The 21,242-nt window shown below is 38.7% G+C and overlaps 1 protein-coding gene across 2 annotated transcripts; it reads left to right on the top strand.

Moving 5' to 3' along the window:
• The first annotated feature begins 2,743 nt into the window (after positions 1-2,743).
• TWF1 (twinfilin actin binding protein 1) lies at positions 2,744-20,457 on the top strand. 2 transcript variants are annotated; one of them, XM_062491948.1, is made up of 10 exons: positions 2,744-2,768; positions 5,972-6,049; positions 8,586-8,764; positions 9,950-10,045; positions 11,190-11,305; positions 13,721-13,730; positions 15,673-15,798; positions 15,998-16,148; positions 16,554-16,675; positions 18,181-20,457. In XM_062491948.1, exons 1-10 carry the CDS (start codon positions 2,744-2,746, stop codon positions 18,349-18,351), a joined length of 1,074 nt encoding a protein of 357 aa, XP_062347932.1. In that variant the 3' UTR covers positions 18,352-20,457. The 2 variants fall into 2 exon arrangements, with proteins under 2 accessions (XP_062347932.1, XP_062347933.1); XM_062491949.1 differs by lacking the exon at positions 13,721-13,730 and having other exon boundaries at positions 11,190-11,294.
• The last annotated feature ends 785 nt before the right edge of the window (positions 20,458-21,242 follow it).

The following is a 21,242-nucleotide window of genomic DNA, read 5'->3' as shown; positions in this document are numbered from 1 at the left end:
GAAGTTGCACAAAAAATGCTGCACCAAAATCTCTTAGAAGTATTTCCTTTTAAAATATGTCATTTATTAGTCAGTTAAAGAAATCTTATTATAATTTGGGAAACTGCAATATGCTGTCTCTACCAAAACAGTCACAGCCTTAATTAGATACAAAATCTGCTTTAAAAAAAAACAATTCAAGTACAAGGAAGATATTACCAATAATAAGAAAAGTTACTTAAAATATAAACATCCCTACTTTTGTCCAGGCACTCTTTTTTATTTGGATAGGAGTTCAATGATTTAAAGCCTTTTAAGAATCTGAAGGACACTAAAATTCAGAACTTTAGGAATCTTCATTAGATATAAAATCCCTACTTGCCTGTGTTAATTTCCCTGCAACATCTCTTCTTGGTCATATATCAATCACTGTAATAGGAAAATAGATGTGATTTTGAGAAAGAATATTTTAAAGATAATACGTTTGACTTTCAGTTTTTCTTTTTGCCAAAAAGGTGGTACAAAATGCTAATGTGTACCAGTTTTTTCATATAAAATTGATGTTACGATCACATTCCTGCACTTTAGAGTCCTCAGATTGGTGGAAGCTGCAGTGATATGACCTCAGACAGACAAATAAGACGATCTGAATATAGTGACAGATGTTATAACATTTTGATATTTTCAGTCTAGGCACGAATTTCCACTGGGCATGAATACAAAAGTTCCACAATCTCAGCTACACATCCATGTTACCACCTTGTGACAATAGTAGTGATCCTGGGGACACATGACTAACTGGAGCAAGGAACTGATCAGTGCTAGACATCTGTCTAGCAAGGAAAACTTCTTTTTCTCTCATAAATTTTCAGGTAACTCCATCCTTTACAAGCACTAACAGCAAAATGGGAAAAACCCAAGAATTTAGAACCTGTGGCAAGCTTGGGCTAAAATAATTTGAAGAAATTGTTGATAGAACCACATCTTTGGTTACCACTTTGGTTGGATCTCTAGTACTCCTTTCCTCTTGAAAAAGCTCTTCTCCAAGAATTTATTTCTATTTTTATATACTTCTTGGGCTCCTGAAACCTTATAATTGAGGAACAAGAGCTAATTGCTAAGTACCTGGCGCTACCTGTCTCTTATTTCCTGGTTTCATATGAACCCTCTTCCCTGTTGCTTTCAGCCTCCTTGCTGGAAGAAAGAAAAACTGCATCTTTTCTGTTTGCCCAGCTGCTGTTAGTCCCAGCTCATTACCTCATGACGTGTCTCCACAGTGACTTTGTATTTGCTGGACTAGCATTACATAGCACAATTCACATAACAGTTACAGTGCTGTCTCACATTTCCCAAATAAGGCACTGAATCCCACGTGTTTTTTAAACTGGGGATCTGACAAAGTACAGGCACCCACATTTATCAACACAGATGACTTTAGGAATTCCTGAGCTGCAGCACTCTGGAGGCTGGGAACCAGGGAAGGAAGGATTACCATGCCTTACTCTCCAATTCTTGCCTGGTCCATTGGGTTGGATGTTTGATATGCCCTCTTGCAGCACTTCTTGCATTCTCTAGCTGAATAGCACCCCATAAAACCTGCTAACTCCCAGGAACCTGAAGGAATCATTAGCATCAATGTCTACAGCATGCATATTTCATCTGTGGAGCCATTATCTAGACCACAGCACAGATTAAGGATGTTGATTATATGACAATGAAGAGTTTTTTTTTAAAGAAGCTATAGTACCTAGTACCCAACTTTTTGTTGTCAGGAAGATGGCGCTTTTCAACCTATAGACAGATGAGCCTGAGAAAGATTTAGCAAAAGCAAATAGACCTTCAGAGCATGCTTAAATTCATGATGCACGACTCTTTTTCACTGAAAGCTTTGAAAGAAAAGCTGAGGGAAACTGTAACAACACAATTTGAAAAGGCATAAAGAAGCCTTTGGCCATGCGCATAGGGCCCTGAGAAGCAGATGCATTCTTTCTAAGCCTGGCAGAAGAGTGGCTCAGCCGCCTGCTCCACACTCAAAAGAGAAGAAATCTTCACCGCTTCTGTTGATGCAGTGCCACCGCGTACCAAGTACTGCAAAATTAACAAGGACTGCCTTGTCAGGGGCAAGGACCTGAACTGAACGAGCCCTCTGTCTGGTCTCTGTGCCCTGACTTACGGGCTCTTTGTCAGAGGCTGTTTAATCCGAAATTTCCAGTATATACATGCCACCTGCTGTCACACACACCTGGTGGCTCCTTCTGTGCTGCCCCAAGCTAGAGCGACAGGTCTCCACCACGGGCTCCTGGAGATCACTAAATTCACCTCAGTTACTTTTCAGTAATTCGGTTAACAAGTAACATGTCCCTTCCCGCCAGGTGGGACTGACCGCAGGCTTTGCGCGGCGATGCCCGCGGCGGGTCGCGCTGCAGGCTCTGGGACAGCAGGTGAAGGGGGCGACAGAAAGGAGACGAGAGGGAGAGCCAAGGGAGCGCGACAGCTGCCCCCCGTCGCGGTTCTTGAAGCACCGAGAGGAGGCGCAGGGGGAGCGGGCGCGGAGTAGGGCGGTGCCGGGCGGCCCCAGCCCCAGCCCCAGCCCCAGCCCCAGCCCCAGCCTTGGTCCGGCCCGGCCCGGCGGGGCCCGGAAGGCGCCGCGCTCCCTCCCGGCCGCTGAGTGGCGGCGGCGCGTCACGTGCGCGCGGCCGGGCCGGGCCGGGCCGGCGGGCGGGGAGGCGGCGGCGGCGGTGGCGGTGCCGGGGTGCGGTGCAACATGTCCCACCAGACCGGCATCCAAGGTACCCGCGGGGCTCCCCTGCGCCTCCGCTCCGCGGTGCCCGCTGCTCCTGACAGCCGGGCCTGTCTCCGCCGGGGCCGTGCCAGCCGGGCGGGAGGCGGGCGGAGTGCCTTTCCCCGCGGGTCGGGGCGCGGCGCGGCGGCAGACGGCCGCGGCGGGCGCTTAGCGGGCCGTTCCCAGCGGGATTTTTCCCACTGCTGCGATCTTCCTTTGTTGCCGGAGGAGCCCGTCCTTTGCTCCCGGGCTGGCGAGGGGGCGAGCGTGCGGGGAAACTGCTGCTGGTTTCGTGCCCGGCGGCCACGGCTCCTCGGGGTCGAGCCCATAGCTCCGTTCCCAGCCAGGCGAAGCCCGCGGGGTTTATCGGCCCGGCGGACCGCGCCTGTCCGCCCCGGAGAGGCAGGGAGCCCGCCCGAGGAAAGTGCTCGCTGCAGAGCCCCATGAATGGCGGGCAGGGCCCGGCTGGCCTCAGGTGGCTCCCCCAGTGCAGGTTTTCCTGCGGCAGCGGAGCGAGCGTCGAGCGGGAGGCTATCGCCTGCTCGGGGTCTCCGTAGCGAGTTTGGGATGGTTTGGACGGCAGGGGAAGTGCCAGGGGTCGCTGCCGGTTCCTTGGAGCGAGAGCCGCGGGGAGAAGCAGGAGCCCTGGCGTACAAGAGTCACTGTAAAGCCCATCGCTGGCGGCCACAAAGGGGAAAAGTATGCGGGAACCTTTTTTTCCAATGTTTCCAGGCCTTGGAGGGTGCGAGGAGCAATTAGAAGGAGACGGCGTATTGTTTCGCAGTATTAGCGGGTTCCCCTGAATCACAGAATTGCTAAACAGGGATTATATTGCAAGATTATGGAAGGGTCGGGTTTTACTGTCTGGATTTCTGCAATCTGCGTGTTCGGTGACTAGCACCATGTACTTTGCCTGCACTCAGATATTTATTGTTGAAGGTGACTTTTGTCCCAGACACGGCAGCCCTTAGCTGCTCTTCTATGCCCTTTTTTGTCCATTAGCTGCGTGTGGTTTGTGCCCTTTCCCCTCTCTTCTTTTCCTTCTTTTGCATGTCAATCTTTAGTCTTTTTTTGCAGCTTCTTGTTTTAAATTCTTCAACCATTCTCAGGCTAGGGGTACACCTGGAATTTATTTTTTTTTTCCCAGTCTGGGGAAACCTGTTAGTTAGTAACTCATAAGCCCTTGTTCTCCTGGCGATGCTGGCGGGGAGGAGCAGAGGAATACTCTGTTGCTTGTTGAAAGCAAGAGACTGGCCAAGCCTCTTCTGCAGCTCTGCTTCGTGTCTGAGAATCCTTCGTCCTCTGAGGAAAGCTGTAGAGAGCTCAGCAGCTTTCCTTCAGGAACCTGCCTCAGCAGGCACTAATCAGGAGCGCTGTTTGCAAGCAAAGCATCAGCCTCTGCAATTTGGAAGAGGAATAGCTCTACTTGTGCCATTGCTGGCTTTAGCTACAAACAGGCTACTGTCACTCATAAACAATTACATGATTTGGCAGCATAGGCTGCTTTTTTTTCTGGAAACAGAAATGAAGTAATGGGCACAGTGATATGTACCAGACAGTTGCTAAAAGGACTGGACTTTTTAAACAGGCCAGTGTAGATAAATACTGTAGGAAGTCACAGAATACAGTAACTAGGGGGAAATACAATTGAATGGGTCTACAGTTTTCTAAATAATTTAAAAATTATATTTTCTGCAAAAGTATTTGTGAAATAAGCCTAGCTTTTGATTCTGTGGCCCTCTGTATGCAGAAAGTTTAAACTGAAAATATCACTGTTGTGAATTTAAAAACTGTCATGATGTAAAAACCCATAGATCACTTGATAGTGAGCTGATTTCACGAGTGTCTCAAAATATTTTTTCAGGAAACTGTCACAGTTCTGGAATTTCTGTAGAGACTGCTGTATTCCAGTCTTGTTTTGGTGTGTAGTGTTGAAATGAGAGAATAAGGAACAAAAGGATAATAGGCAAGAAAAAGATAAAGAATGTTCTGGGGGAACAAAAAGTCTAGAAAGTGGCACAATGTTTGGTTGCTCAATGGAATGGTGGAGACCACCAGAGATGATTAGAAAAGCTGTCAGCAAATTACTGTGAGGGTCTGCGCTGGTTAGTGGGAAGATGGCAGCTGAGATGAAACTGGGATTTAACTAGTAACCCACTGCAGTTCAGTTTGTTTAATGTGTTCTTTTTACATGCCATTTTGGACTCTCAAGATGGACCTCGCACCACTTGGATGAATGTAAATGTAAAATGTTTTTAAGTATGGGTAATAATGTTGCCAGATATCATCTGTTCACTTGGCCTTAACCTGACCATAAATAATCAATTTTATTTGTTTCCTGGTTTAATGTTTGTTTTGCTGGTGCTATGCTCTATCCTATGGGATTACTTAAAGGACCAGCTTGCAATAAATGTTTTTTCAGTAAATCCTTACAACCCTCTGTCTCTGTATAGTTAAACTGATTTGAACTCAGATTATTTAGCAGAGCAGTTGAAATAAGAATGGCCTTCATGCAAGTCAAGAACAGTTCTTCAGTGTGCTTAGGGAAGTGAATCTGTCATGTTGGTGTATAGTGTCAATATGATTTACAAACATATAAAAATATTTTTGTTACTTTGTAAATTCACTATAAAGTTATCCTGTTGCAGTAGGCTGGGGTTTGAACAATGTCATCAACCACAGAAGGAAAGAAGGCAGTATGAAAGATGAGCAGTGAGTGGCAGCTTTCACTGGTACTCTGCAGAGAGGTGTTCTCAGGAAAGACCATCACTTTTGCCAGACAAGCTCTAACATTTTCCTGGCAGGTGTAAAGTTTCTGTCTGAAAGTTTGTACTAAGCCTGCAGACTTCATAAAGCTATTGTAATTTGAGATGCAATTTGAGATATTTTTATTGTGTTGCTGTGTTAACTCTGAAACATGAGATTGATGATGTGATGTCACCTTTAATTTTTGCAATGTTGAAAATCGTTTGGTATGCTAGAAATGAGGGCTGTTTTGTAATGTTGCCTTTCATCTTTGTGTGGCATGCTGATGGTTGGAACAGTGTGCAGCATAGCAGCAGCATCACTCCTGGGTTCGTTTTTCTGTCCAACTTTGTAGCAAAGGGCCAGTTGTACATTTTTCCAGTGTTGTTCTTACTCTCATGAATATTCTTTGTCCTAGAGAAGTGGAATGTGTTAATTTGATTACTTTTATTTTCTCTTTTTCAGCTAGTGGAAGTGTTAAAGACATCTTTGTTGGAGCCAGAAATGGACAATACAGGCTTTTAAAAATCGTCATTGACAATGGTTAGTAGAATTTTTTTTCCTGGTTCTTCTAGATATTTTCCTAGTTGTTTCAATGACTTACACGTACCATAACTCTGCCAAACTTCATGTTACTAAGGTTTTTCACATATAGAAGGTAAAATTTAAGTTTTGGTGATCCAAATCTTTTTTACTACAATACTACTGTACTTTTGCATTTGAATTTTCCTCCAAAATGTAATTTCATATTTTACTGAGAACTGCTGTGTATTTCATATGGGTAGTACAAATAAGCTTATTCTTATCTCTTACTGAAGAAAGAGTAAGGGAAATGAAGTTTTCCACACCTGTGTAGCATTTGGACAATCTGGTTCCTTTCACTAGACAGAGAGCTAGTCTCACACAACAACCAGTCACCTAAAATGTAGAACTGTAAATTTTATCTGCCTTTTTAGCCAGGATATATCAGTATAAAACTGCTGCATGTAGAAAGTCTTGCTAAAGCAGATGTTTAAATAGTAATCTGGCTACATATAAAATATCTTTATAAATCTGTAACTTTATTTAAATTTTCAAAGTTCAAACAGTTTCTTTAATCTCAACATGTATGTATAAATAGAAAATCACATAATTTCAATCAGAACTTGAGTTTGATTTTTGAATTTCTTGGCAAGGGATAGAAGTTGCAAACATTGAAAGATAGAATATATAATTACTTTTATTTTCTTTAATAGCAATGTTGGCTGGTTGTATAAGACATTTCCTTGTTTAGTCCATCTTTTCAAGTATGTCAGTTGTCCATTTTGAAGTTGTTTATTCTAGACTTCATTAATTTACAGTACACTAAAAATCTGTTAGCTGGAGAAAGTTACAGGTACATACATACACAGACACACTTTTATTGTTAGGTAAATAACCTACTGTTGCCTCCTTTGTGTTTGCTTTTCTTAGGAAGTCAGTCTTCTGGTATTTTATTATAGTTTTCTCTAAGGCAGCAGGAATAGTAAGATTACAGGCAGGACTTCGTGATCTTCTCAGTAGCACAAGGTAAAATGCTGACAAGCCATTGTTTTGGGGTTTTTGTCCCATTAAGCAAGGCAAAACAATATGCTTTTGTGTATATGCTACTTTATAATATGAAGTGAAGCCTAGGAATAAAATAGAAATAAAATACTTTCTCTTTCCATTTCCTGTTTTTTCCTTTTTTTGTGTATGTATACATGTGTAGACACACATATATAGATATGAATATCTAGATAAGGATGTATGCATTTCATCTCTATAAGAAGCAGAATCCAGTCTTTGATAGTATTTTCTGCAGTTTGAAAAGAAACCTGTAAAACTCCCAGTGTACTGGAAGAAGGGCAGTTGCCTCATCTGTCTTCAGGAGCTTTAAGTAACAGATAATAGCCAACAGATAATAGTCAAATCGTGTTTTGCTAATCTGAGTTAATAAGAGAAGAGATTTGCTGCTGGGCAGCAAAGTTCCTCTGGCTGTATCTTAAATCCAAGTGGGTATAAATCCAGCTAGAGTTCAGAATTGGCAAGTACATTCTGAATACTCTTAGATGTACAACTTCAGATACTTTGTGTCTAATTCAAAGAAGAGCCAAACAACCTTGCTCTGAGCTTACTGTGAGTTACAGTGGTGGAATGCTTTGCTTGAAGTTTTTCTGTAGAGGCATTTGTGTGCTGTTGTACTTTTGTCTGAAGTTTTATAAGTTAAGCCCTAGACTATCAAAAAGTGATTTGTATACTAGCTACTATGATGGTCTTCAAACAGTTGCAGGACCCCATTTAATCAAGGTATTTCTATTCCACTTGTGTGGGCTAGTATTTCTTGGGAAGCTGATAAATGTTTTGTAAGAGAGTATACTAATACTTTCCTTTGGAAACTGAGATGTGATGTATAAATAAGAGAAAAATCTTGTTGCTACAGCTGTTCACATAATTAAATACCATTGAAGTATTCTATACAGACTTAAGCCAATTATACATAATAAACAACTTCAGTAATTTAAAGACAGCATAGCTATGAAGCTATATTAGAAAGAGGTTTATCTACTTACATAGTCAAGTCAGTGATTAGTGCAAGCATTTTCATTCCAAGCTCTTTTCACTGTATAACTGGGTTGACTCCTTACAATAAGTGCAAACACTAATATGTTATACCAAGAGCATCAGTAATTATAATTGTAAAATTTGAAAGCTTACTCTTATCTTATTTGTACCAAAGTATTCAAAATTTAAAAATAAACTAACTGTTAGAAAACAGTTCTTATTTCCCTTCCGTGTATGTTGTGCTAAAAACTAACATCAGTAATATCACTTCAGATCGAAGAACTTGATAGCAGCATTATTTCTCAACTATCAGTATTTTGGTTAAAGTAAGTTAGGGTTTAAACATATCTTTTGTAAGAATTCACCCACTTTTGTGCTTACTGTTTTTGTTTTCCATTCTTCTGGGCATAATTATGAATGGTTAAGTGTCCAGTTAGCTTCTTACTGTTATTCTTAATTTTGAGAGATTTTATTAACTGTATTGTTACTAACCTGTAGCTTTGGTTATTTGTTTTAGAGCAGCTTGTTGTAGGATCCTCTAGACAGCCAGCTGGATCATGGGAAAAAGATTATGATTCCTTTGTCCTTCCCCTTCTTGAAGACAAGCAACCATGTTATTTATTATACAGATTAGATTCTCAGAATGCACAAGGATATGAATGGATCTTCATTGCATGGTCACCTGATCACTCTCCTGTAAGTACAGTCATCAGAGACTTCATGTTAATGATTTTTCAACAGTACCATTTGATCTGAATCTGAGATAGGAAGGAAAAGCATATGAAGAATGAAGCATTTCCCAACCTCCCCCTACATTCCCAGAAGAAAACTAGGAAAATGTTTCTTTAAGATGATTAAAGAGCAAATCAGTAAGTCTAGATGGAGTACAGCTGATCCAGTATATTTTTAGCCTGACTGATGGACACAATACAGTTTTTTTGTCCTGTCTTACTGTCATTACTTGAGAAAAAATGATGGGAAGATATGGGATGGAAATCTTAATGGGTGCTCATATAGAGAAGGACTATAGTGTGAGCTCAAGCTGTTTATTCTTGCTTGCTGGCTGACCAGCTGGCACTTGTGGATATGTGGTGTGCCATGGAATACACTGCTTCTTAGTGGTTTGAGAGCATGGGAGAGGACTGAGGTTAAAATTAAGGATTTCTCGGAGAAACTAGGATACAGGTTCTGAGAATGTGAGATGAGAAGGCAGAAAGCAAAGCTGTTCCAATATTCCTACTGCTTTCACTAGCAGTTAGGAAATAATAAGGCACCAAAAGTTGATGTGCGTAGAGATGATTATGTGGAAAAAGTTAAGTATTGTAGAGAGGATAACATGATGGTGAAATAAAGTGGCAAGGTGGGACTGCTGAGAGAGGAGTAAGTGAGTGTTAGACACAAGTTAATAGGGAGCAAATGTAGTTTTTCCACTCTGTAGTTGAACCATAACTATCTGGAGTCACTATCAAATCAGAAGTAGTAATGAGTTATTTCTAGTCTGCTCGTTTGCTGTCTGTTGTGTCCATTAGTACACAGACTGGGTGACAAAAGATTCGAACAACTGTGTTTTCTCCCCCATTCAAAATTAGTAGATTGTTGGGTTTTTTTTCCCATTTAAAAAAAGCTCATACTCCAACTAAGGCTGCAATTCAGTTTTGAAGTTACTTTGATAATAATACATAGTATCATGATGTTGTGAGTATAATAGTAAGTATCATGATTCAGAGCTCTACAGGTTTATAGTGCAGTTTCAAAACTTAAAATACCTGTTCAAGAAAGATGTTTGTTAACACACTTGGTACATCAACATGCTAGATTCTATGTACAGCAAAATTCTAAAAGAGAACCAAACCAAAAAGCTACTGTTTTATTATGTGTTAGGTTCGTCAAAAAATGTTGTATGCAGCAACCCGAGCAACTCTTAAGAAAGAATTTGGAGGTGGCCATATTAAGGATGAAGTATTTGGAACAATACAGGTATATCTTTCTTTTCAAAGTCAGGACACTGACTTTAAATACTGAATGTAGTAGCTGATGTTATTGGTATTAATGTGGGTTGTTTATGGTCTTTTTGAATTAAGAAGAAAAGAGTTAAAAGCTGTGTGTATGATTCCAGTCTTAAAGTGTATTTAAGCTCATTTGAACGAGTTAATAGGTATAGTTAACATGAAGTCAACTATATCACTGCATGAGCAAGAGTTCGCTAATGCAATGGAAGGAGTTGGAGTTTTGGGGAACAATGGAGGATATTGTAGTGGGGAAAAAACTGGGAAGAGAAATAAACTGTTGTGGTGGACATTAGACTAATAATTCTGTTTCTCACTGAGTAAAGAACTAGTTATATTTATCATTAACCTGTCATGAAGGCTTCATTATCCTAACAAACATGTAAATAAACTTCTCTGCAGAGGCTGTATTCTAGGGAGGTAGGTAACTGACTTGCTAAGAGGGTTTACTGGTGGAGGTCCTGTTTATTTTTTTCTTGTCTGTTCGATCAACCAGTCTATCACTGCCACTTGCACCAAACCATTAGCAGTCTATGTAATATGTGGAATTTGTGTCTAGCCCTGCAAGTCTGAGCTTCTGTGTTAGTTTTAAGGAAGGAGCATTACTTCTGTCTTCCTGTTATTTCAGAATGGGCTTGGGGTACAGGGAAGATGACATTGCTATAACTCACTTTTTCCAGACTCATTATGTTACAGCTTTTATGTATCTACATTGCTGGTTTCAGTGTCTTTATAAACTTCTTAATTGGCCTTTAATGTTCATGAATATCACAGCTTCTTCAAAGTATTCAAGTTGCTGATCTCACTCAGGATCTTCATCATCAGCATGCAGTGGGTAACTTAGTCGTTATTTTGTTAAACCTAAGGATGGTTTGGGTGCAACCAGCTGTGTTATTCTGGTGGAACCCTATTTCGGTCCCACCTGCTAATTCATATGTGTTAACCTGGATACCTCTGGGCTTCTGAAACAAGACATAATGGAATATTGGAATATTCAAATGAAATGACCATAACTGTGTGGAAGGCAGCTAATTTTTGCAATGCTCCATAGAAAATCTTTGAAGAAAAGTTCTATTCTAAAAAAATCCTGATAAATATTGATATTGTGCTTTCAGGATGATGTTTCATTGAATGGCTATAAAAAATATTTGATATCGCAATCCTCCCCTGCACCTTTGACAGCAGCAGAAGAGGAACTTCGACAAATTAAGATTAATGAGGTACCTAAAATGTCTTCAAGCATATGTGGGAAATGGTGCAGAGTTACAAATGTATTATAGGAAAATATTTTTCTAGGGGAAAAAAAAAGGCAGAACAGGAAATGGGAAGTTTCAGAAAGTGTGAGTGGATGAGCATGTAAATGAGCATGTACTTCTCAATGGGTGGAAACTGCAGGATGATGATGGCTGAAGTGTAATGAGTGATCTTGCTGCGTTTGAAAGGCCTGGTGTCAGAATCAGAGGCCTGGCAACTGCAGAGCTTAATTGTTGCAACTTCAGCTTTTAGTATCACTGGATGTCCTTCTTTGTGAAGGGTGACCAGGCACTGGCACTGGTTGCCCAGGGAGGTAACGGGGTCTTCATCCTGCAGATATTCAAAAGGTGTTTGGACAGAGAACCGGGCAGCTGGCTCTAGGTGGCCCTGATTGAACAGTGTCGTTGGACAAGGTGACCTACGGAGATGTCTTCCAACCTCAGTCATTGTCCACATGTGATTGCCCCCATGCATTTCCCATGGTGGCAGAAATTGTAGAGAAAACACAGAATAGAAGTTATTGCAGTGAGTGATTGCCAAGAGTATTTCAGCAGCCTTGTTCTTACAGGAAAGGCACATAGTTTACGATACCAGTGCACTTGTATTTAAGACTGAGAGGAAGGGAAGAGGATTTCAATAAAAATAAAACAGAAATCCAAAACAAATAGCTGATCACTTTGAGAGACTGATTTGCCTATGCTACAAACACTTTTTAGAAAAATCTCTATCAAATGTCTTTAACCAAAAAAATTCATAATTGCCAGCTACCTAGTCACTGAAGAGTTTCAGAGGATTCTTTTCATCACATTTCACCTTAATTTGAATACTTTATTTAAACAGGTCATGTGCCGAACATATTTGTTCTTTAGACTTGTATGTTAGAGCTGTGGTACATGTGTTCAAAGTATGATCTATTTCTGCAGCTGGGTATCAGGCAGCCCTTGTGTTAAATACAACTCTGTATCTTCTCTTATGTTTTCATTCTACTGTGTTTTTGCTGCAACTTTGGTGTTTATTGACTTTTTTTCCCCCAGTGGTGTCTTTTGTTAGTTTTCATGTCTGATTTTAACAATTCAATGCAGAAATACATTCACCATCATTAAAAACTGCATTTTATTTCATCAGCTTAAAAAAACAAACAAACATGATGATGAGTGATGAATGTAAAACTTCTGTGGGATCAGTGATCACTTCTGGTATTAGTGTTGTTACTACATGCAATGTGTTTAGAAGCTGATTCATGCAGACTAAATCTTTATGTATTCTGAAATTTCAACAGCAATAGCTTTGCTTTTCAGGGACACATAAATTGTATATTGCTGCCATTTTGGCTTTGTTTGAAACATCTCACAATACATTAACTTAATGTCATTTTTCTCTTCATTGTCTCCACCATTACAAAGCCTGTAATTAGACTTAGAAAATGAAAAGCTTTCTGATTTTAGTAGGTTTTCCATATGTATATTTTTTCATAATTACCCTAAGAAGTATTTTACTGGGCCAGATCAAGGGATCACCTAGCCTGTTGTCAAGTCCTTGAAAAAACAGCAGAAATCTAGGAAAGATATAGGAGCAGGGCAAGAAGGCCATAATTACCTTAAATGCTCTTCTGTTGCCTCAGCATTTGCAGGTAGGGATCTTCCTGCACAAAAGATGACACCTTACTATATATTTCTTCTGAATGGGTTTTTCATCCATCGTCTAGTCTTGTCATTTCTATAAATCCACAGAAAGGTTTTGTTTGCCACAGGTCCTGTGGAAGCATATTCCATAGCTTGACAAAATACTATGTGAAGAACCATTGACTGCTCTCTAGAATCTCTAGTTCATTCTTATACCCTACAAATAGTGTGGCGAAGGCAAAGAAGTCATTCAGTCAATGCTCAGTTTCCCCCTCCCCTTAGATAAAGCTCTCTGTATCCCAGAATGCCAGCCATATCCTGGGCTGCATCAAAAGCAATGTGGCCAGCAGGTGATCCTCTCCCTCTGCTCTACTCTGGTGAGGTCCCATGTGGAACACTGCATACAGCTCTGGGGTACACAGCACAGGAAAGACATGGACCTGTTAAGAGGGGTCCAGAAGGGGGCCACAAAAATGATCATAGGGCCGGAACATATTCCCTGTGAGAAAAGGCTGAGAGCTGCAGTTGTTCAGCCTCGAGCAGAGAAGGTTTCAGGGAAATCTTAGTGGCCTTTCAGTACTTAAAGGGGGCCTGTAAAAAATAAGGGGACAGATTTTTTAGCAGGGCCTGTTGCAATAGAACAAAGTGGAATGGTTTAAAGTAAAACAGGGTAGGTTCAGATTAGATATGAACATGAATTTCTTTTATGATTAGTGTGATGAGGTACTGGAAGAGGTTGCTGAGAGAGGTGGTAGATGCCCCATGTCTAGAAACATTCAAGTTCAGGTTGGATGGGGCTGAGCTGCCATCTGTTTGATGATGTTGCTGCTTACTGCAGGGGGGTTGGACTAGATAATTTTTAGAGGATCCTTCCAACCCCAACTGTCCCACAATTCTCTATCCGTGGACCTCTGTTGTATTCCTTATCAGTTATCTCTTCCAGGCTGACGAGTCCTAATCTGGGTAGTTCTTCCTCCTCCATACTTCTGATCCTTTTGCTTTTCTCTGCAGTTTTTCCAGTTCTGCTATATAATATATGAGATGGAGGGATGGGGAAGACAGATCTGCATGTGGTATTCAAGATGCAGGCATGTTACTGATACCTACAGTGCGTAATAATGTGTTCTGTTCTCTACTCTTTTTCCTAACAATTTATAACATTTCATTTGCGGTGGGGAGTGTTCAGGTTTTTTTGTTTTGCTTAGGGTTATTTTCAGATTTAGTCAGAATGACATGCAATGTCTTGCTCCTGAATGGTAGTAGCAAGCTCAACCCCTTCACCATACAATTAAAAAGAGGGGTTTTTTCCTCCTGCGTACATTTACATTTATTCACAGGAAATTTCATCTACCATTTTATCCAGCACTCAGAAGCCATTATTAACTAAATCTTACCTCTTAAATATTCTTAAATTGCTTAGGTGGTTCTGTTCATGTTCTTGTATCTGGAGTTACATTGGGTTACTCTCTTCCCTTGTCTATCTCCACACTTCACAGTTTGTTTTTAAGTTTGGAGTATATTTTAATATGGTTTCTAGAGTATAGTATTCTATTATGGTTTAATATTTTTGTGATGCCTATTCTACATTTGCCAGTCAGACTTACACAGATACATATTTTGCAAAACATGTTTTCTATAACCTAGTTCATAAATTTATCAATCTTTGTGCAAAGCATGCTCTCCACCTGCTTTCTTTTCCTCTTTCCTTGTTGCTGACAAGCTGTTCTTTAAAACGTGAAGTATAAGTAAGGGTTGCCACAAGTCTTTGCTTTTAATTTTTTTATCAGTTAAAGCATGTCTTTTTAATAAATGGCACATCTAGTTGGTAGATATAAGGCCCATACTTTCCATTTGGTACACTTTTTTGACTTTTGCAGTTTCATAACCAATGTTAAAGGTAATTGTGAAACTTTAAAAGGAACTGAATGTATTCAAAAATCAGTACTTAAACAATAAACAAAGACTGAAGAAGACTGGAGGCCAGAGCTCATTTTGAGAGAAACTGAATGAATATGAACATAAATTCTTGAACATCAGCTTTAAAATAACTGTTCTTTCATAATATAACTGGATTATGAACAATTTCCTAGCTTGTCCTGGATTTTTTTTTTTTTTACTTTGTGCTAGAGCTTCTAGAAATAAGAAATTAGGATTTTGTTTTATTTGCTTTGGTTTTGGTATAGGCTTTTTGAGGAGTATGTTGGAGGAGGGAGAGTAGTAGCTTTACTTTTCCTTTGAGAAGATCAATTTGTCTCCTAATTTCTCTCTTCCTTCAAAAATTTTGACTCCCTAGAAATCATGTCTTTGTTTTGATCTAAAATTTTTCAAGCTATAACAAAGTTTATATGGAGTATTTTCAGTTCAAAAGTATAACACAGCATATGAAAATGAAGATTGTTCTTCCTGGTCTCTATACCAGATTTTAACTTAGATCTTCTTCACTTGTACTTGAACCAGTTTTCCCTCTGATGATTTTGTTGGTCTGCTAAGCAGAGGTGTTTCAGAGATAAGAAACCTCGCAGGCTAGCAAACTAATATGACCTGTAAATTAAAAAATGCAAATCTTTTGTATATGGGGATGATTTCTTGGGGTACTTCATTTTTGGAATAGCTGCTGCTAACTCTGTGTGTAACCACATGGAATGCATTGTCAGTCGTTGTATGAAACCAAATGAATGCCTGCAGAGGTTTCTTTTAACATCTCAGCTGACTTGTGTTCCAGGTACAGGCAGATGTTGGTGTAGATACCAAGCATCAAACACTGCAAGGAGTAGCATTCCCCATTGCTAAAGAAGCTATTCAGGCTCTGGAGAAGCTGAAAAATAAGAAACTCAATTATGTACAACTGGCAAGTATAGAATATTTAAACTATTTTTAAATAATGAGTATAAAATAGATTACCTACATATTAAACAATGTGTGTTGATGTAGTATGCTGATAAATTACCATTTTGACTTAGATTAATTCAAACTTTATTCCATCCTGTCATGTTGTCTGGTTTGGATTTTTTGTGCATTAACTATATTCATGTTTGCTTTGTTTACAGCAAATTGATATGAAAAATGAAACTATTATTTTGGCCAACACACTTGATACTGAACTTAAGGACTTGCCAAAAAGAGTTCCAAAGGATGCTGCGCGTTACCACTTTTTCCTGTATAAGCACACACATGAAGGAGACTATTTGGAATCCATAAGTAAGAGAAAATGTCTCAATATGAGACTTCACTGGCTTGTTTCAAATTCCTTAGGGATTTTGAGTCAGAGAAAGATGTGTCAGCGTGATCATAACTTTCAGAGTCATTTGGTTGTGAAACCATGAACTTGTGAAGGAGAGCTTTTATGTTTGTGAAGTGGTGAGCTATCCCTTTTGATTATAAATACTCATACATGTGAAAACATACAGATACTGGCCATTCTCTTGTCCCCTGTTTGAAATGGAACACTTGCTGAAGCAAAAAAGCTCTAGAATGGCACTACATTTTTTTGCTTTCAGATTGCATAGTTTATTTCCATTGCCTCTCTGCTGTAAATGGTTTTATGATACAGCTTTTGATGGAGTGTATTGATGGTCTGATTTGTGTTGTTTTCTTTTCCTGCAGTTTTCATCTACTCTATGCCAGGGTATACCTGTAGTATACGAGAACGAATGCTCTACTCTAGTTGCAAAAGTCCACTGTTAGAAATTGTAGAGACACAATTGTGGATGCAGATAGTCAGGAAGGTAAGTACAGTGGGTGTGTGGGTATTTTCTCCATCCCTGTCTTCTCTTTTAATGGAAAACTGTAACTATCTCTGTCACCACCTTGTTTAAACTATGACAGGTGTTGTGTAACTTCGTTTGTCCTGAAGGGGAAGTAATTGTTGATGGAGCTAGAGATACAACACTAAGTCATGGAAGTGTTACTCTGTTTCGTAATTTCTACACTTTTATCCTGAACAAATGTATCCTTCTGCATCAAGGAAGTATTTGAGAGTACTTTGAAGGACTTAATAGAATTAACATGATTTCTTACTCAAAGTTGTGTCATATTTTGGACCACAACACGTTGCTGTTGTTAAACACTAAATTCCTTTACAACCAAGATTACGTAGGGATTTTCAAAATAATTTCAAGCTGGAGTTCTGAAAATTAAAACTGCTGTCTCAGGAGTCCTTGATGGGGCAAACAAGCATTTGCAAGTAAGCTGATCTTTTCACACTGTATAGATTTTACTGCAATGCAAAAAGTTGCTTCTCATATCCTGAGCAGAGATTACAGAAGTGGTCCATTTGTGACCTACACTTACTTTAATACTTTTGTGAAAGCTTAGTTTCTATGGAGATTATGTCTCCCTTAAAAGTAGCAGAGTTAATGCTAACCATTTTTTACTGAGATGACATGAATTAACTAGATTTTTGCTATGTATATTTGTATGTAATTATTTTTCTGAAATTGCCTTTCTACAACAAAATTAAAACAGAAAATTCCTGAAAATTCCTACAGATAGCAATTTCTGAGCATGTGCTTGTAACAGCAAAACTGGGGCTGGCAAGTCTGTTTAGTGCTAGAGTTGGCAGGGCACGAAGTGCTGAATGCTCAGCAGAACAAGGCCATAGCGTTTCTCTGAATTCCTGCAATTTAAAACAGTGGCGTTTGGCTTGAGAACACTGTTTTCTTCTATTTTTTGGTTTCATATATCTAGATTTTTAAAACTAAAACACTCCCCGCCATTTTGTTCATTATTTTAGTTTTTCCTTGCTAAGCACTTGAGTACTTGATGAATGGCAGCAACCAGCTAATAATACAAGCTTCTTTATACTTTCTCAAGAGAAATGCACATTGGTTATACAGTTAGTGTTTAAAGAATGTTATAGTGAACAATTTTGATTCTGGAAATGTGTAAATACTTCAAATGAGTAAATACACTAGTTTCACATGGAATGTGTTCTCCTAGTTAGTATTAACAGGTATACTGTGCCAAAGCTTGGCAAAAAAAAAAGTCCTTGGCATATGTACTGTTTAGTCATGCTTACATTTCAGGAAAATAATTAAGTCACACTTAATACTGATAGGAGTATAGGGGAGTTGCAGAAAAGCTGTCCAAGATTTCTCAAGGCATTAGGCACAAGTTGGAGAACTTTTCATGTTTGACGTTGATTATTGCATATATGGTTTTAATATAGGATTGAGTTTCAGCAAAGTTTCTAAATGTTTTTGACTTTGAGTATGATGTTTTCTTTTGCCAGATTGAAATAGATAATGGTGATGAGTTAACTGCTGACTTTCTTTATGAAGAAGTACATCCAAAACAACACGCTTACAAACAGAGTTTTGCTAAACCAAAAGGTCCTGCTGGGAAGAGGGGAATACGAAGACTGATTAGAGGTCCAGCAGAGACTGAAACACCTAGTGATTAGAAAGTGTGTTTGTATTTGTATTTGTTAAAATATTAGAGTAAGAAATGGAATTCTGGCTTTTGATAATGAACAGAAATCATTCCATTTATAGATGCTAGGGACAAAAAAACCCCTCTTTTTACTCTTTTCTGACCTCAACACTTTTTATATTGTTACATGATTATATTTGTTGACCATGTTTTATGACATATGTTATATGACATATAGAAGAGATAATTATTTTAAAGCTAGAAAACTAAGCTAGTACCCCATTTATTTTAATTTAGAATCCATTATTTAATAGCTGTACATGTGATCATAAACTTTGCAGACATAAAGACTATGAAGCCCATGTATTCTGTGGGTAAGTCACAGCTGTATTGTTATGTGTAGCCTATTAAATCTGAAAGATTTTCCATGTGAGATGAGATGAAGGACTACATAGCATTGTCCCAATTAAAACTTTATTTTTCCTTGTAGCACTTATGGACAATAGTAAAATAGATGGTTGTCTTTGGTTTTTGACAGGATGCATTGCTGGAATTTTTTTTTTTTTTGGTTTGGGTTTTTTTTTTCTTGTAATGGAAAAGATAAACTAAAATCAGTTATTGTTCAATTAATATAAGCATTCAGGAATAGGTGGATTTGTATGTAATAGGATAATCTTCCTAGGCAAAAACTTGGTCGTCTCAAATTTGTAACTAATTTAATTAATTATCTTTTAAAGAAATCTGACATAAAACACAATAGCTTTTCCAGACTTATGTATCACTTGTAAGCGTTACATATTAGGTAACTCAATGACCAACTAAAAGGTAATTAGAAGTCCATGAGTTAGTATACTCAACAGATTATACACCTACTTTCAGAGCAATATGCCTGAAGTATATAAGAAGTAATTAATTATCAGTGCACTTGGATCTAAAAATATCTAAGTGCTGTAAAAATTGAAGTAGTCTTGCTTTATGAGTTATCCTTGAGGTCCTACTGTGTTTGCAGTATCAACTGCAATTTTTACTTTCAAGGTATTCTGAAAATTACTTTTCTTAAACGTTTGAACTTCAATAGTAACTTACATCTGTAATTTAAATCCACTAGGTCTTGAATAACTGCTGGCAGCAAGCCCCTAGTTAGGATTTTGAGGTTTTTTTCCTCCCTTCTCTAAAATGCTAAAATCATCCAGAAGAGTCTAAACTTGATTGAATTTTAAGTAATGTGTTTAACAGGAAGAGGAAAAATAGATTATTTTAATGAGTGCATTAGGGGAGAACTAGATGTGAAAATCAAGTATTGAATGACATTAAATATTTAAAACTGTGTAATGAAGCAAATACTCATGAATATATTATAATCCCAGTGAGGATTTGCTTTTTAGTGTCTTTTATGTGACGTTTGTGGTTTTTGAGTTTTGTTGGTTTTGGTTTTTTTTTCTTTTAAGGCTAAGTAGGAGTTGCCAACTTTGGTTCATTGGGTATTACTGCAGCTGGTGGATATACTCATAGAGCTGAATCGTATGTTTACCCAGTGGAAAATGGATTTTAATCTAGTTTTGTAGGGAATACCATTTTGACACTAGTAGTTCCTGACAAAAAATTGTTTTATCTATTATTTTGTTTGGCTATACTAGCTTGCTATTGTCATCTGAGATTGCACTGTACGTGAAGGTTGCAATAGTTGGTCTTACTTTTTTTTAATATGCAGAAATTTTACACTTCAGCTGTTTTTCATTTAATTTTACACACTACATCAGTCCAATTCAATAGCTCTTGATCATCAGCTAATCTCCTGCTTGCTATTAGCTCGTGTTCTTGTCCTGCCTCTTGCCTTCTCCCTCTTGGGTAAGGAGTTGGTCTTTGAAGTGTTTCCTCTGTACTAGTGTCAGGAAAGTGTCACTGTTTTTTAAATACAGTTACTGTGTGTGCAGCTCATTGTACACTGTAATTAAATGCATTTTTAGCTTAACTCAGAATATTTGCAACACACTTAAATCACTTCAGAGTTTTTGTTTTGGTTTGGTTTTAAGGGGTGTAGCATTAAAAAATTATTGCTCGAGGGTTGTTTGAATTTATTATTCCTGCCCTTGTGCCAGCCATAGCAAGAGTGCACATACATCTTTACACTTTCTTGATCCAGTAAAACAGTTCAGCTTTTTAAGACTAAATGCTTTAAATGAACAGTTTGACCTGATAGGGTTGTGTGCATGTGGGGGGGGGGGGGCGGGGGGGGGGTGTTGGATGTTAGCGTTTCTTTTACGTGTTAATTTATTTTGTTTGTTTTTGTTGGATTTGGGTTGGTTTTTTTTTTTTTTTTTTGTTTGTTTGTTTTTGGTTGTTTGTTTTTTTTTAATCCTGCCTTAGGTAGATGAGGGTAGAAGATGGAAAACTAAATCTGGAGGATGATGAGAGCTGGTTAAGTGATTATGCAAGAGCATTTATGATGAGCTGCTTTAGAGTTCAGTCCAAACCAGACATTATAAAATACCTTACATGGAAATATTCTATGTGATGTACACACCTGGCCTAGCCAGGAGTTAGTCATGTTGTGAGCATGTCACCCCCTCACCTTTCCCCAAAAAGAGAATTGTATAATGTCTTGCACTGCTGGCTGCTTCTCCAGACCTCTTGTAGCTATTCTCCTAACAGCAATAAGTATCTGTTCTTTTTGTACCATCTATCACATTTATATAGTTGCCTCCACTTCTGTCCATGACTGTTCAGAACCAGTGGAAAATGTGGGAATTAATCAAAGTTGCTCCTTTAACTGTCTCTGGTCATTAAATAATTGAAAGTGTCCATTCAAATTGTTGTTGGCCTTCATAAATCCAAAAGCAATGCAGCTGCTTGCAGTTAACTCACAAGCTATTAAATAGTTAACTAACAGGACAGGGAATTATTAAATGTTTATGTTGCAAG

The sequence above is a fragment of the Cinclus cinclus genome, chromosome 4 (genome assembly GCF_963662255.1).
Source record: "Cinclus cinclus chromosome 4, bCinCin1.1, whole genome shotgun sequence".
Lineage (NCBI taxonomy): Eukaryota > Metazoa > Chordata > Aves > Passeriformes > Cinclidae > Cinclus > Cinclus cinclus.
This window is presented reverse-complemented; position numbering and strand designations above follow the sequence as displayed.

What these genes read in the sequence shown, in the direction of transcription:
- TWF1 (XM_062491948.1), top strand. Translation starts at nt 2,744, where the DNA reads ATGTCCCACCAGACCGGCATCCAAG. An exon ending in GGTCACCTGATCACTCTCCT is followed by an intron (nt 8,765 to 9,949) that starts GTAAGTACAGTC and finishes ATTATGTGTTAG; the next exon opens with GTTCGTCAAAAAATGTTGTA. An exon ending in AGACTATTTGGAATCCATAA is followed by an intron (nt 16,149 to 16,553) that starts GTAAGAGAAAAT and finishes CTTTTCCTGCAG; the next exon opens with TTTTCATCTACTCTATGCCA.